General features: G+C 40.0%; 1 protein-coding gene across 2 annotated transcripts; it reads right to left on the bottom strand.

Moving 5' to 3' along the window:
* Positions 1-259: 259 nt before the first annotated feature.
* Positions 260-14,755, bottom strand: prpsap2 (phosphoribosyl pyrophosphate synthetase-associated protein 2). Of its 2 annotated transcripts, XM_061846228.1 has the most exons (11): positions 14,601-14,755; positions 10,361-10,521; positions 6,911-6,963; positions 6,338-6,404; positions 6,058-6,230; positions 5,434-5,549; positions 4,917-4,972; positions 3,866-4,014; positions 2,132-2,202; positions 1,906-2,052; positions 260-1,831 (listed from the first exon to the last, which is right to left on the bottom strand). In XM_061846228.1, exons 2-11 carry the CDS (start codon positions 10,441-10,443, stop codon positions 1,673-1,675), a joined length of 1,074 nt encoding a protein of 357 aa, XP_061702212.1. In that variant the 5' UTR covers positions 10,444-10,521; positions 14,601-14,755; the 3' UTR covers positions 260-1,672. The 2 variants fall into 2 exon arrangements, with proteins under 2 accessions (XP_061702212.1, XP_061702213.1); XM_061846229.1 differs by lacking the exon at positions 14,601-14,755 and having other exon boundaries at positions 10,357-10,497.
* Between the last annotated feature and the right edge of the window lie 1,923 nt (positions 14,756-16,678).

A 16,678-nucleotide genomic window follows, 5' to 3' on the forward strand; every position in this document is an offset into this window, starting at 1 on the left:
TGATTAGATAATGGTCCGTAGCAAATGTATACACTCCCGCAGTATTTCAGAAGCATCGGAAGACATTATTAAAAAAAAAATAAAAAATTATTTGTTAATTCCAGTTCAAATTTAGCAAGTAGTAGAGTTGACCCCAGTTGTAACTATAGCAACAATAAGTCTTTATGACTCCATCCACATCAGTAGCATAATACAAAAAAAAAAAAAAGAAAAAAAGACTGAGGTTTAAAATTAAAAGCAGCAGGATGCTTCGCAAAGCTACTCAAAAACCTGATTTATTCCAAGATCTGGTGAAGGACTCGTGCCTCTCTGCGTTTGTCTGTGTGTGTGTGTGTGTGTGTGTGCAAGCATGTTCTGCCCAAAGGCACTCACATTTGTGTGATACAATCTTCCTTGGTGGACATTAATCACTAACAATAATTCTAAAGACACCTTGCTCATTTACCAGCAACCTCTGCTACAAATGTCACCCCGACTGCTGAGAGAAAAACAGACGCAAAACAAAACAGTTCCTGTTATAATAATATATCCCTGAAAATTCAATGCTTGCTTCTACATAAAAAAAAAAAAATGTAAAAGTTGTATTGGGCTGCTTTGCGGGAACGATAAATACTACAAATAATGTAAAGAAAGAGGACAACGCTAACAATTGCCATGGAGGGGAGATTCATGCGCAGAAAGAAGAAACGAAGGAGTGAGATGTGAGACTGCTATGACAGCCATTTTACTTGAAACACGAGTGACATCAAGAGGATGAAACTGTGTGGAAGAAAAGTACTACTTTGTGTTGGGTTCTGTCAGTCATCTCGATTACTCGAAAAATTTCAGGACATTTGGCCTCTGGATCAAATATCAGGGTTGACCAAAAATGCACTACCCAACTCTCATGTTTCAATTCTTTTAGCACAACTTGCTGTTCTGTAACCAGGAGCTGAATGGGAAAATAAGCCCCCCCCCCAAAGGATGTCATTTCTGTGACTCTTCCAGTCTCCTTGCATTTCTGTTGTAACCTGCTAATGTGAGGAGAGGTCATAGTGATCAATAGCTAAACCTCACCTTGGTCTCATGTTGCGAAGATGTGAAACCGACATTGAAAAGCAACGTTTCCAAAAACAATTCTAAGTGAACCAGGTAGTGTACTGCTCCAGTCGTGGACCAAACTCCTGTTGTAGTGTGGAATTCAGCTTCTGCTGAACATTGTGCAAAAAGTACTGAATCATTGAAGTGAGCTGTGCATTCAAAAGTTGAGAGGTCAAATTCAGTTGTTGTTTTAGAACCTATCCTCCATTAAAAGTCACTTGTTCACTGTTTTTGTGAACAGGCAAAAGCAATAATTTGCCGTGCCTTGATCTAGAGAGTTGCTCTGGTCACCCTTTCCCACCATCTTTTGCCCTTTAGAGGCAATTCAAACCTTTCGGGAGGGTAAGCTGATTTTTATTATTGCCAGCAAAGTAGCAACTGTTTCACATTTTAGATTCGGGCAGAAATTTAATCTGAAGGCCCAACATCGCTAACTTTTAGGGAGTAGTATGTGTGAACACTAAGAATGGGTTGCTTCTACATTAAAAGGTAACGAAACATGGAGGACATCAGTGTATATACAGTGTACACTTTTGAGGTCAGACAAGGCAAATGGCATGTAACAGTACGTGTGTGTGTGCGTGCAGATCATTCAGTCATCCACTCCTATGTTGCGGAAAAGATAGGACATGGACTCTCCGTTGTGAATGCGTCGGATGGCCTCCGACAGGATCATGCTGATGTCCACAGTCTTGATCTTGGGACACTGAAGCTTCTGCAGTTCGTGAGGGATCGTGTTGGTCACCACCACCTTTAGGCAGACAAATGAGAAGAAATGAAAACGAGGAGCGGTGAAACCCAGCCAACACCGGCTCGGGAACGCACTTCGTCGATGGCGGACTCCTCTATGAATCTGGGGGCGTCGCAGGAGAGGATTCCGTGTGTTGCCATGATGAAGATCTTGTAGGCCCCTCGTTCCTTCAACGTCTCTGCCGCCGCCACAAAACTGTCAACGTCATCGATGATGTCATCCTGTGGGACCAGCGGATGTGTAAACCTTTGGCCTTTTCTCGGCTATTTTCTTGCCAAGAAGGATTTCTTCCCTTCTTACCACTATGATAGCGATGCGGCCTCCTACATCTCCTACCACGGTGATGGGGGGCTTTTCTTTGGGTATCAACACTGGAAGTGAGAAGGAAACAATGAGCGACTTCATTTGGACCAATTTCCAGAACAGTAGCCAGGCTGGTGGCGTATATATGCCGAACCTCAGAGTATCAGCCATTTCTTTCATGGATCAATCCATTTGTGAAGAGCCCTTTATTTGAACAAAATTTGTGTAACAGTGAGTTCAGACGATGAGTGGGTAGAGTATGGAAAAATTCCTAAAAACATACGTTGATTAAAGACTCTAAATTGCCCGTAGGTGTGATTGTGAGTGCAAATGGTTGTTTGTTTCTCTGTGCTGTGCGATTGGCTGGCAACCAGTTCAGGGTGTACGCCGCCTCTCGCCCAAGATCAGATGGAATAGGCTCCAGATCATCTGCGACCCTAGTGAGGGTAAGCGCTATGGAAATGGATCGATGGAGGGGTGGGTAAACTTTCAGTTTTAGTAAGGCCTAGGTGTTGAGATGTTCGAGTGGTGATGACTAATTGAGACAACTATTAGGTTGGACAAAGAGCAGATCCAAGAGCCCCAATTTCGATTTAATTCAACAATTCCACAACTCAACAAGTGTCAACACCAAGAAGTCCCGATGCAAAAATAGACAATGATATATAATCCGAATACCTCATAGCGAATACCTCAAAAAAAGCCCAGCAAAGGATGTACTTCCTGTGGTTTCTGAGTAAGCATGGCCTGCCACGATAGCTGCAGAGACAGTTGTACATGGCGCTAATCAAATCTGCTCTGTAAACCTCTATCATAGTCTGGTTTGGGGCTGCCACAAAAAAGGACAAATGCCAACTGCAATGGAGAATCAAAACTGCTGAATGGATTGTCAGCACTACCCTACTCATTCTTGAGGACTTGCAGGCCACCTGAAGTCAGAAAAGAGCAAGCAGGATCCTCTGGGACCCTCTACATCCTGGCCACCAGCTCCTTCCCTCGGGGAGGCGCCCGAACAATGCAAAGCGAAACTAGCAGGCATTCCAACAAGCTTGTTCCCTCTTAAATGAACTTCTTGAACAGCTAAATTACAATTCCACTACAACATGCTGCTAATTTTCTGCCTCAAGTTTGTGGTCACATTCTGCTGGGGCAATTAGTATAATATTAGATTTTTATAGACATGTTCCCAGACTATCGCACGACTAGCCACTTTAATTTGCATACACTCCATGCCTTGACGCCCTTTGCACAATGGCCATTGCACTGGACTATCACTCTAATGGGCATTCTAACTTATGTAACTGCGAGAAGACACTGTATACTTTGCACAACTGTGAGTTAAATAAAAGAAAGTGTTCTCTGAACTGTCTGCTGTCGTATGAAACATGTATGTCATACTAAGGCGGTTCCGACTACCCGAGACAAATTCCTTGCGTGTTGTTTAAATACTTGGCCAATAAAGCTGATTCTGATATCGACCATTAGATGCAGTTTATTTTGCTCGGGCTGACCCATCGCATTACCAGATATCCGACACATATCTGCACATTTGGAAGAAGCCTGATCTTACTAAATTTGATTTCATGCAGATTTTTCTCTTCAGCCTTCTTTGTCGCATTTGAGAATTGTCACATGAGAGCGAAAAAAAAAATTGAATTGTGTCACACAATGCAGGATCAATCCAATGGAACGAGGAATGCAGAGATATGCTAATATAAGAACAACTCATACATGGGATCTCCATGCTTGGATGAATTGCACCGGTGGTCTTGACAGTGGGTGGTGAGTGTCGTCCGTCAACCTGGTCGGACTCGGCATCCTGAGCTTCGCCGTGGATCACCGCAATACCGAGACGTAGGCGCTCAGCAAATGACTGGGCCCTGTGTGCCAGAAAGAGATCAATTGTTCAGACTCCTTTAACTAAAGCGTGGAAGTGGAAATGCCGAAGTGACATGTGACAAGCAGAAAAATACGATACAGCATGTGTGATTTGCTGGTTGTCAGAGGATTTTAGACTGCTCAACACTCAGCGTGCATGTGTGGAGGTGGGGCTCAGCAGGAGAAAATGTCAACAATATTGACATATTGGAAAATTACTCACGTACTAATAAAATGGGGTTATATGATGTTATTTTAATTGAAATAATCATTGCTAACCGACAGTGTTTGTCCTTCAGCATTGAGTAGATTTAGGGTAAAATTGCACAACAACCAGGTAAAAGTTGCAGTTATTTTTTCTTTACTTGGGTAAAATTGAAAAACAACCAAATAAAAATGAGATTTTTTTTTTTGGTTCACATTTTACAAAAACTGTCAAGACTGTCAAAACAATGCTTGTTCCAAATACCTCCAAATTAAATGAAAAATGATGGCACAGTACGCTTCCATGTAGCCAAAATGGCATGCGTGCAATCTTTAAATTCTCTTGATTGTGATTTATTGGTGAACTGAGACTTAAGTGATTAATTTTACTCTACTGGACTTTAGTGGTGGTGTGGAACCACTTTTCTGGTGAAGTACAAACATTACTACAGCACTGTTTCTTCATTCCTCTTTTGACAATGCACACGCCTACACAAAATACGCAATTTATGTGGAAAATTTTTAGATCACTCTACTGATTGCATCAGAACAATACAAAATGAAATGATACGATAACAGCAAAGTGGAATTACCATATGAATTTTGCACATCTTTTCTTTGCTACAACCTCACTGAGGACAAACAGTATAAGAAGTGGAGGGATGGTTTACTGTGTGCAGTTCAGAAAAGAAGAACCAACCTTTTGGCAGAAGCAGGGGATTTGGCCACAATCACAGCATTTCTGTAATCAGGGATCTGGAGGGTCCGAGAATAAAAGGTCACACATGCAGGCAAAAGGGGTCAAATCAAATTATTTGATTATTGAATGGAATAATTGATAAATCAATCTTCAAAAGATTTAATACTGACAGACTTCAAAATGAAACAATTTTACATACACAGTGAACCCTCTAAATATTGCAGATCTTTCACAGCCCAGTTGTTTCACAGATTTTTAAGCAATCATTTTCGATGTGCACTACTTCTTAATTGGAATTTTTACATATACTTTCCACCTGAACTGCTCTGTCTGTCTTTAAAAAACAAAACAAAAAAAAAAAAAACATCATTGAGCAAACAGTTGTTACTATAATGGTTAATCATTGTTCTGAAAATACAGCTTTTTTTTTTTTTTATTTACATGGGCAGGAAGTGACCAGGAAGCGTAGCGACAGTACGATACAAGGTGAAATCAGGTTTGATAATGAGCATTTCACCTCTTCTTGGATGTACTGCAACAAAAAGGGCGACGCTCTTAGGTTATCCACTGGGATGTTGAAAAAGCCTTGAATTTCCTTCTGATGGAGGTCCATAGTGATCAGGTGTGTGAGACCTACACAAGGCGAACAGGTAATAACAGTTGGACTGGTGGAGTGGCAAAATGTGGCCACGCGGTTGCAACGGAATTATATTTTAATCTAAGTTTCCCCTTTAATGTTAATGCCTTCTATTACAAATGTGCTGTCAGTGCACACCAAACATTGTTAAAATCACTTGCATTTATGTACACATTCACCGACCGCATCATAACATACACCACAACCTTATATATTTCATGAGACGAAAAAATGGCTGATATTGTGTAATTCTACAGCACTGCAAACTCTAACTTCAGCCATATTACAATGAACAATATGAATAACGTGCACTACTTAAGGATAGAAAGAATTTAGTTTACCAGTTACTGGCACTTCTCTGGCTGCCACAATGTTTCTGTAAATGTACCCCGAAGCTTCACCGTCTATGTATACATTAACTTTTAAAATGAATCCTTATTCAAAAATACGTCTCCGTTAAGTTGGCCTGGAAAGTGATCCAAAAAGCAAAGAGATAATACTCACCTGCTTTACACATCATGGAGGCAATAAGCTTAGAGACAATAGAGCCCCTCTTTCTCATTTTGCACTGTTTACTGTACGGGAAGTAGGGGAGGACGCCAGTGATGCTTTTTGCGCAAGATGTCCTGCACGCATACACCAAGATCAGCATCTCCATTATAGTCGTGTTAACATCTCTGGTCAGCAGAGGGTTTAAGAGAATGAAAATATAAGATTCAAAACGAGGAAGATATGTCTGAGGAGAAAATTAACTGCTGAAAATAACTTTGGAGTTCATTCCTACTTGGACACAGTCTGAATCACAAAGACATCCTTCCCTCGCACAGACTCTTGGATTTGTACACGTGTTTCTATGGGAACAAAAGACGACATGGGAAGAAGATAAGAACGAGGCTTATTATGCCCTCCATGAGTAGGCGGTGTCTCCCACACAACCCCACTGTGTGAAAATGCAGATGTTTGTGTTCCAAAAATGTTCCATCACCACAAACTTAAGAGCAACAATGGGTCCTTCCCGGAGTCATGCGGAAAACAAGACACTCACACTTGGATCATTTTTGATTACACACAGTGTTAAAATATCTTACTCTATGATTTTAACACAAAGAGAAAAAGTACTTGTATAAACTAAGTGTATTGTATAACATCTGAACAGATTGAAATGTATTTAAAAACGACAGCCATAAGATTTAGCCTTAATTATGTCAGTATATCGCTGCTGTCAGGCAGAATCACTTTTCAAAAAACCAAAAAAATTGGCATGCTTGTTGAGGCAGGCGTGGGCCTGGAAATGTTTGGAGGGAAGATTTCCTTGACACAGGCAGGTCATATTGTCGCTGGTGAGACGTTATATTACCTCTGTTGGCTTCCTGGTATACCTGCACCTTGCCCAGCTCCACCCCTAATCGCCTGGAAGAACAAAGATTTAAGTCTTTCAATTGGCATCATGGGTCAGAAATTGAGATCCATCCATCCATTTTCTGAGATGCTTATCCTCATAAGGGTTGCAGGAGTGTCAGAGCTTATCCCAGCTATCATCAAGGTAGGACGCCAAGTAGACCTTGAACTGGTTACCAGCCACTAGCAGGCCACAGAGAGACAAACAAATGTCGCACTCACAATCACACTTAAGGGCAATTTTTTCAGGAGCTCCAATTATTGCACGTTTTAGGGATGTGGGAGGAAACCAAAATGCCAGAAGAAAACCCACACAGGCACGGAAAAATATGCAAAATCCACACAGGTGGGTCTGGGATTTGAAACCTGATCCTCAGAACTAAATTACCCCTATGTGTGATTGTGAGTGCAATTGACCCCTCCGTGGATATTGCGGAATCCGCGTCACCGACCAATCAGAGGGCAGAAATCTGCATAGACCAAAGCCTGTTTTTGCTCCCGCCATTTTCTCTGACAACATTGACTGGTCCAGTACAGGTTTAGTTAGCGTTTTATCGCGTATTTGGGTTATTTAACAAAAAAATATGGTTAAGAGGTGTAGTCACGGACTTTGTAATAGTGCGTATTCTTTGATCATTCTCTTGGCTTTGCTGTACTTCCTCTCTAAGGTTTGGTATTGAGCCTGGGTTTCCTTCAAGTGTTCATCCACTGCCTAAAAAAATAAATAAAAAATAAATACAGCGGCAGTAAATCAGACGTGTGAAATTTTGAATAAATAAAAATAATGAATAACAGCTGTAACTAAATAAATGTTTAAAAATAAAAGCTCTTCCAGATTAATGGCAGTGAATATTAATTTAATTAACGACTTAACTGTACTTGGGCAGTGACTTATTTCACTCACCGCTAGAGGGAGCCCGTTTGACACACTTTGAGAATCCCTGTTTTATCTTTCAATCTTTGAATTGACCCCTCCGTGGATATTGCGCAATCCACGTCACTGACCAATCAGAGGCCAGAGATCTGCATAAACCAAAGCCCGTTTTTGCTCCCGCCATTTTCTCAGACAACATTGCATGGTCCAGTATAGGTATAGTTAGCGTTTTATCGCGTATTTGGGTTATTTAACAAAAAAATATGGTTAAGAGGTGTAGTCACGGACTTTGTAATAGTGACGACAGGTATCCTGAAAGGCTAGTTGGTGGAATTCGATTCGTACCCTTTCCAAAACTGAAGACCCAGTACGAAAAATGCCTTCGATGGATCAAACTTTGTGGAAGACCCCATCATCAACTAAATCCATCTAATATCAACCGGAACACATATGTTTGCACGAAGGTATGCCCTATATTTGATTTTCAATACATGTCTCGTATAAATGAATTCGAAGTTCTTCGCTAGCATAACACTGCTGCGTGTGAACGATTGACACACTTATTCTTTGTTGAGCGATATTTAGCGATGATCGGACTGCACAAACGTGTCGCTTTCTTGCTGGCTCGCGGCCGAAGCTTAACCAGACTGTGTTTGCACGAAGATATGCCCTAAATTTGATTTTTAATACACGTCTCGTATAAATGAATGAGACGTTCTCCACTAGCATAACATTGCTACGTGTGAATGATTGAATGAAATCAGAAGCATGGCGTCTCTCTCAGTTAAGAATGTATTGTATTTAGAATGTATAATATATCGTTGATTTGAATGAAATCAGAAGCATGGAGTCTGTCTCAGTTCAGAATGTATTGTATTTGCCATTTTTACTGTTTGTCTTACGTCAGCGCACGTGGCGTGACGTCACTTCAGGAGGTGTGGTTAAGTGCCCTGTACGGAGGGGTCAATTGATGTCTGTCTCCGTCTGCCCTGCGATTGGCTGGCAACCAGGCCAGGGTGTACCCCTGCTTCAGCCCGATGACAGCAGGGATAGGCTCCAGTACTCCCGCAATGCTTATGTGGATAAGCGGCTAAGAAAATGGATGGATGGATAGATGTTGGAGTTGCACCAGACAACCATTCCAGATTGTCACACAGCCCCTTGGGAACATTAATTGCTTGCCCCTGAACTAGACTATCCTCTAAATTATCTCAATATTTTAGTAATAGGGTGAAATATTATTTCCTCAAAATTGTCAGATAAAATAAGTAATAATTTTAGGGGGGCTGAAGCCTCCCGTAGAATATTCTCAAATGTGACTTTGTTTTTATTTAAACGCAGAAACAATAAAAAAAATAGCTAGAATGATACTCATATCCTCAATAGATTTAAATGATTATGCCATCTGTAATGAAAAAAAAAACATCTAAATGTAATCATTAAACTATCCCAACAAAAATAAATATACTGTAATCTATATTTGCAGTTATTGTTTATCTATCGACATTATCCAATCAGTTTCACTTCTGATTAAACATTTTAAATGTATAATAAAAAATATGACTCAGACTACTTTTATCTACCAATTATCATCCGGGGACTTAGGCTCCCCTGTCCGCAAAACAATGACCTAATGACCCGGAAGTCTCCTCACTTCTCCCATTTCCTGACAGAAGCTACGCATACAACAAATATAAATTCACTGGAATTCTAAATTTAGAGTAGGTATGAAAGAATGTCATTTTCAAGTTGCTCCTTTTGGAAAAGTTTGAGAGATGAGCATGCAGTCTCTACATTGTGTGTTAACTGTCAACACAAAATCAGTATCCTACATTATAGCAACACCTCCAGAGCCAAGTCAAACACAAGAGTTTCTATAAACATTTACAGACTGCCATGTCCTTGGGAGTGGAGTTTATTGTAGAGCGGGTTAGTAGAGTTGCAGCATTGTGAATTTTGTTGATAGGAAGGCAAAATATGTTAACCTTATGTAAGAAATTGAGTGGATCTTAACTTTTTTATCTTTAAGACTGCCTAGGATAAAACAGTACAGTCTGACATTACTCTGTAGGTTGTTGTTGTTTTCCTTTCGGCTTGTCCCTTTTGGGGTCGCCACAGCGTATCATCTCAGAAGAACGCATATATATGTTTGGCACAATTTTTACGCCGGATGCCCTTCCTGACGCAACCCTTCTCAGGGAGTGGAGGAAACGCTTGTTATACAGTTGAGTACTCGTATTTTATGGAGTCATCATGTTTGTGAAGCTTTGGCACACCTGCTGTTCATACTGGTCAAGCTACACAGCGTGTGGTGACACACACATAAGCAGTAATTCAGGTGGAAAAAAACTCATCGAAGCATTGTTTACAGAAAGCATCAATTAAACTTATTGTTGTGTACCAGAAGCTGCCTTCTCTCTATTTTTGAGATCTGCTCACAAAGGATTTATTCAGACACAAAATGACATTTCCTGCATGACTGTGCTCCACTTGCCCCTCGAATTTTTCATTGCGTGAAAATTGTCACGTACTCACTCTGCAATCCTCTTGCCCAACTCACGGCTGGAGGGATGCGAATTGGCGGTGAAGATAACCAGGCCGCCCTTAGTGTGGTTCATGTCGTTAGGGTTTCGACCGCTACTCTCCACACACTCAGGCAGAGGATCCCTGGGCACCCACGCCGTGCTGAGCCCTTCCTGCAAGACGGAGGGCGGAGCAAATACTCATTTGCTTTACAAACAAACAAACGAGTGAATCAACTCTGTGGCTCATCCAATGAAGCGATGATGAACCAGCCTGAAGGCCTCAGTTACAAACTCTATTGACACAATAAGGGATACGCCGCTACCCCTGCAACTCAGAAAGAGTACAAGCGCTGACATTATAATACTTGGCGATACAAAGTACCAATACTTGACAATGGCATTGTCTCACAATTGTGAAGAAAATGTGTTGTTGCAGGCTTGGTATGAATAGCCTGTTAATGACATGTAGCTGAACTTGAAGCAACTTCAGAAGTGTAAATCAAACTAGTACCTGTTTGGAATACTCAATACCCAAGAAGTAGCTCTTTGATTACAAAAGTTTAGAAAGTACAGTTTAACTCGCTCGTCTGATATCGTTTAGTTGTTGTTAATTATAATTTCATAAACAAAATCGGAAAACATGAATCTGCAATAAACCTTGATCAAACAAATGTGATAAGTGTATTAATCGATGTAATATTTAATAGAATAATAGATTCTACAGGAAAGGATGGCAGGTGGTATCAGTGTGTAGTCAGTAAGCATTTTTACGAATACTGAGTACTTTGAGGACAAACAATATCAGCACTGATGCTAGGATGAGAATCTGTGAATTCCAATACAAACATACACACAACCATAATTTGAACCAGTACAATATATATATATATTTAATTTTAAATACAATAATCGTGTTTCTTCCTGTTTCTCTGAAAAGATACCACTTGAAAGATGCAATGTATTGAGCTAATACATTATGGACGAATAATCCTAGTATGAGTCTAGATGTGGAATTCAGTGAAGACGGAAGTTTGGCGATGTGGCTCATGTGTGGACACCCTCTCGTAGTGGGGATGTGGTTCTGTTCAGAATCAACCAGCACACACCTGCTACCATTGTGCCTCTGATTATCTCCAATTAACGTTGGCAGAAATATATGACATGGGAATATCCACTATGCATAACAGCTTTGAAATCAATCATTCATGACAAGTCACTGAAATATTTCTCGCTTTTAGTGAAAGCAGTTGTTTAAAAAAAAAAAGAATATTAACTATAATAAAAATTTAAACCTGTCCATACAGTTGGGAAGCCCACTAATGTGTGTAGGGAAAATATTCCTTAAAAATTGCACGCGGCTTCAGCATATTCTGTGCAACTGCATTGTACTTCAGTGGTGCATTAATTCAAAACAGCAACACACCAACACCTCCCAATGACATGTCAAGAGTTACAGTCACTTGCTGCTGGCTAGCTGGCCACCAGTGTGTCGTCATCGTTTTATTTTCACATTTCAGTTGCAGTTGCTGTGTGACAGCTATGAAGAGATTTTGTTTTGTATGGCAAAATTAAAAGACTACTAGTGATTAAATTTCTATTATATGTACTAACACATTCATTGAGTTATTTTAATTTTATGATCAAAACAATTTTCTATATTTTGGAACATTAAGATTGGTGCCTTTGCAAATTTTTCAGTATAAAATTTGACAAAAATGTAATGTAAATGTGATGTAGGGCACAGCAATATGGTTTGAAAATAAAAATTTTCCCTCCCACTAAAATTAGACCTCCAGAGTTTAAGATTGAGATTTTCATTTTTATCCTATGCGCATAAAAAAAGAAAATTACAATTTTGAGCAAGCATGGCCCGCCCATACCTCCTTTCTGGGATTTGCTCTATTTCTCCTGATACCAAACACACTTTGAAACAGTTTTTTTCACATTCAGCTTTAATTTGCACCAAGTGTCACAGAAATACCCCCCCCCCCACACACACACACACAGTCAACGTGGAAATAATTGTTTCCTTTTGGGGGAAAAAGGGTTACTTTTGTCCAAATTTAAATGCTCAATGTTATAACATCATTAAATAACATGTCAAAGTGTTTGGCTGAGGTGGTCCACATTTTGGCTGTAGATTAAGGTCGTTCTGCCCTTTCTCATGATAAGTCGTAAGACAAAGATGACCACAATAACATATTTTGGGGCTTGGAAGCACTCAGCATTTGTGCTCAACTGGTCAAAAGTTTCCACTGCTTTTGTAATGTATAAATACGCACCATGAACAAAGTTTATCTAAAAAATAATATTCATCCTGACAATAAACAAAGTAATCATCCAGTGCTACCGGAGGTAGTAAGTCTTAGTATTTGGCTGCACCACACCACGGAACAGCCTCTGCATGCAACTGAAGACTTCACAGAGCCTAGACACTATTTAAAGTGACATGAAAAACTTTTATAATCAAAAAGGATTTTGATTACTGATCTCATAGTCATCTGTATACTTTTAAAAACATGCATGACAAATTAACTGACGACTACATTGTCCTGTGAATGTCAGTGTGAATAGATGTATGTTTACCCTGCCTCTTACCCAAACTCAACTGATATAGGGATCAGCACACCCACATTCCTAGTGAGGATAAGCAGTTCGGGAAAATGGATAGCTGGATTATGATTAGAACCTGTACCACTACGATACCCAATGACAAAAATTGTGTTGGAAATATTTTTTAAAGTATGACAATTGTTTTCTTTATTTCTTTTGCATATTCATGAAGCCAATCAAAGCGGACAGTACCACGAAAAGAAAAGCCAATGAGAAGTTTGTCAAAAGGTGAAGAAAAAAAAACATGCACAAAGAGATGGAAGGTAGCTTACAAAATAATATTAAAAAGTGCACATCCAAAACTGAATCATTATTTTAAGTTACTATTATAAAATAAGAACAAAATCCATTTTACACTCATTGGTGGGGACATAATGTGTTGGTTGACCATTTGCTCAAATACTTCACTGGGAACTGCAGGCAGCTGAAATTCTTACGAAGTGGGGGAGGGGTGACTCATGATGAATACCCAAATGCCTTGGGTGCAGTTTTAACCATGCCCCCCCCCCCCAAGAAAAAAAAGTTTCATACTATATGTCAGAAATTTATAACTACATAATCTTTGCATATAGTCACATTCAATGTTTTTAGAAACAAAATCAGGATTTCACTTAACAGGGACTTTTAGTAAAGTTACAAGGCTCGTTAAATGAGCAGTATCCAACAACTCGTTCACAGTGGCCACTTTTAACCATATATTGAATTGGAAACAAAATGGAAATAAGTACTTATTTTATTTAAAATGCTGGTTTGAAAGTGTTTCTACAATGGTGACAACTTCCAACAAGCTGCAACGTTTAATTTCAATCGTAAATGCAAAACGAGTAAATAATTTAATCAGATGACTGTGTGGTGCTGGAGGTGACAGAACACTGTCGTTAAAATAAATAAATAAATAAATATACCCTCCGGCTATTTTTATACTGGAACGACGAGCTGAGATGGCATAAGGGAGGGAGTCAAAAGTAGACTGATAATACTTACATGGAATTATTTATCACGCTACTGTTTATTTAGACACGGTGCTAAATGCGGTAGAGGGCGTTTATTTACCAAACAGTTTCAGTCTTTCGCAGTAAAGTTATTTCACATTAATGGACATAATTAAACTGCCGATGTTGGTTTTGGCTGCTTTCCAGTAAACACAATGTTACTTCAATACACATGTAAATTCACACACGTGAATCGAAAATAAGCGACGCAACAATGGCAAAATAAAGAACATGTGATGCTAACGAGTGGACTTGTAGATCTGATGATATTTTATGCTTTTCTCGTGCCAAGAAATTACTCTTCTTAATTCATTATCAGAGGCACGACATTAGCTTGTGCGTGACGCTATGCTAGCTGCATAGCAACCGCATTTTACCGTTTACATTGTACGTTTACTTATTTATGTAACACCAACGAGGAGATTAGGTGATGCAGGTCAATTCTGTTTTAAATTAAAAAGTGAACTAATTTTACAATTGAAAAACACTCCCAGTGAAGTGAAAACGTTGGCTAACGCCAAATACACGCTAGGAATAACGAAGCCGTCAAAGGTCTTGAATGCACCATCAATTTTCCATTTGCCTTGAGCAAGTCTCTACAGTCACAAATGGGAAAATCAAACAAAGCCCAATTCAGCTTCTTACCAGTTTGTGTCGGCTTCAGTTACAATCTCGCGACCAACAGAGTTCGATTGTTCAAGCCTGCAGCGGGTCCAGCCCTTTTCAACCTGTCCCCCCTTTACTCCATCTGCTTGCTTGGGTAGACGCCGAACAGTTTGAGAGGACGGAGAAACTCGACCAATCACAACCGAGACCATGAAAAGGCAAGAGTTGAAGATGCATTCAGGTAAACTGGTAAACATTACAATCTGCCGAGTGGTTACTGCCTTATTTGACTGAAATATGGAATGTTTTTATTTTATTATGCGTAGTAGATTTAATAGTAAGAATGTTATTAGCGCCAAAATCCTTTTCATTAATTTAATGAAGTTTTTCTGCTATGTACTCAATGTCAGTGGGTGTGAAAGCTATGAGATCGTTTTTAAACAAAGCCGCATATTTTGGAGGTGGTAAAATATGCAAGTATGGCAAAGCCAACGGCTGATGTTCTTTTTGGCCCTAAAGCACTTTTGCAGGGCTTTTATTCGTCAAGACGCAGAGTGTGTACTGCAAGGGTGACCACTTGAGGGCGCTGTGCTTCAAGGGATACATCACGCAGTCTTTTCCCAAATAATTGTCATCCATCCATAATTTTCTTATCCTCACAAGGGTCGCAGTCGTGCGCCTGTCCCAGCTGTCATCGGGCAGGAGGGAGGGTACACCCCGAACTGGATGCCAGCCAATCGCAGGGGACATGGAGACATACAACAGTTGCTCTCACAATCACACCTAATTAATGTTGCATGTTTTGGGGATGTGGGAGGAAACTGGAGTGCCCGGAGAAAACCCACGCAGGCACAGGGAGAACAGGCAAACTCAACACAGGCGGGGCCGGGATCGAACCCAGGTCCTCAGAACTGTGAGGTCAATGCTTTACAGCTGCGCCACTGTGCCGCCACATAATTGTCATGTTAATTTTTATGTCAGGGAAAAGGCATCCGTCAAGGATGTGCTGCTTTGGTATTATATTGACATTATGCTGCCTCTTCCTTTGCTCCCATTCTATGAATGTATATCTGAATGACTGTACAAATATCCATTCTATGCTTTAAATCCACACAGATAATAGACAATTTTGTAATTAAGTGTGTATCAGAGTGATTCAGGCTGAATACTGTTGCGTTCCTTCAGAAGTGTAGTCACAAAAACATTTTCTACTTCACAATTATGTGCCACATTGTGTTCAGCTGAAATCCCAATAAAATACAAAATTGAAATGTGTTTATGTATACATATTTACAAACCCAAATTCCAACGAATTTGGGATATAGTGTATAATGTAAATAAAAGCAGAACACATCCATGCATATAGTTTCCATACTGCTTATTCTCACTATAGAGGCCCGGGCGTGCTGGAGTGCTGTGTGGAGCAGCAGTCTCTGAATTTAAGCCACCATTTGTTAAAAGTGATTGTACTGTAATCAGTAAAAATAATGGATGAAGCTCCATGGCTGTGAGTCACATTAGCAGAGACAAATTTATAGAAGCTGTATTCCAAGAGTATCAATTGCATTTTCTTTTTTTTTTTTGTCTTACATAACTCGCTAAATGTGGGGGAGGCAGAGAACAGTATTCATCCACTTCCTACTGCCCACTGTTTGAACACACACACCAACATAATCACTGACATACACACAAAGAAAGGGGCAGTGCAGTTGAAATTTGTGGGTGGTTGCACTGCGATGAGAAGTTTCATACATGGGCTAAATGCAGGGTTGTATGACAATTAGAAATGAAACGGCATATTATTTTCAAGTGTTATTGTATGATGAGGCAGTGCCTCACCAGATTCCACGTATTCGACTGACTTCTCTCTTTCCGTCGAGTCTTTTTCTATCTCACTTATTATCTTCATTAGTGTCACGAGCGCTGGAGCCTAACCCAGTTGATTTTCAGCAAAAGGCAGGGCGCACCCTGAACTGGTTAGCAATATTCATGATATTAGAGGAAAAAAAACTGTGATATATATGTATATACTGCTCTGTATCCAGTACTAAAAAAAAACACAGGATAGCATACAGGTAATGTAGTGTGACTGTTGTCTGTCTCCATGTGCCCTGCGT

Source organism: Syngnathoides biaculeatus, chromosome 16 (genome assembly GCF_019802595.1).
Source record: "Syngnathoides biaculeatus isolate LvHL_M chromosome 16, ASM1980259v1, whole genome shotgun sequence".
In the NCBI taxonomy this organism is placed as follows: Eukaryota; Metazoa; Chordata; class Actinopteri; order Syngnathiformes; family Syngnathidae; genus Syngnathoides; species Syngnathoides biaculeatus.

Bases quoted from the DNA above. Each gene is read 5' to 3' on its own strand.
- prpsap2 (XM_061846228.1), bottom strand. From the start codon at position 10,443: ATGAACCACACTAAGGGCGGCCTGGTTATCTTCACCGCCAATTCGCAT. The intron at 6,964-10,360 runs GTGAGTACGTGA...TTGTTCTTCCAG, and splicing joins TTGGGCAAGAGGATTGCAGA to GCGATTAGGGGTGGAGCTGG. The intron at 6,231-6,337 runs GTAGGAATGAAC...TCTGCTGACCAG, and splicing joins GTGATTCAGACTGTGTCCAA to AGATGTTAACACGACTATAA.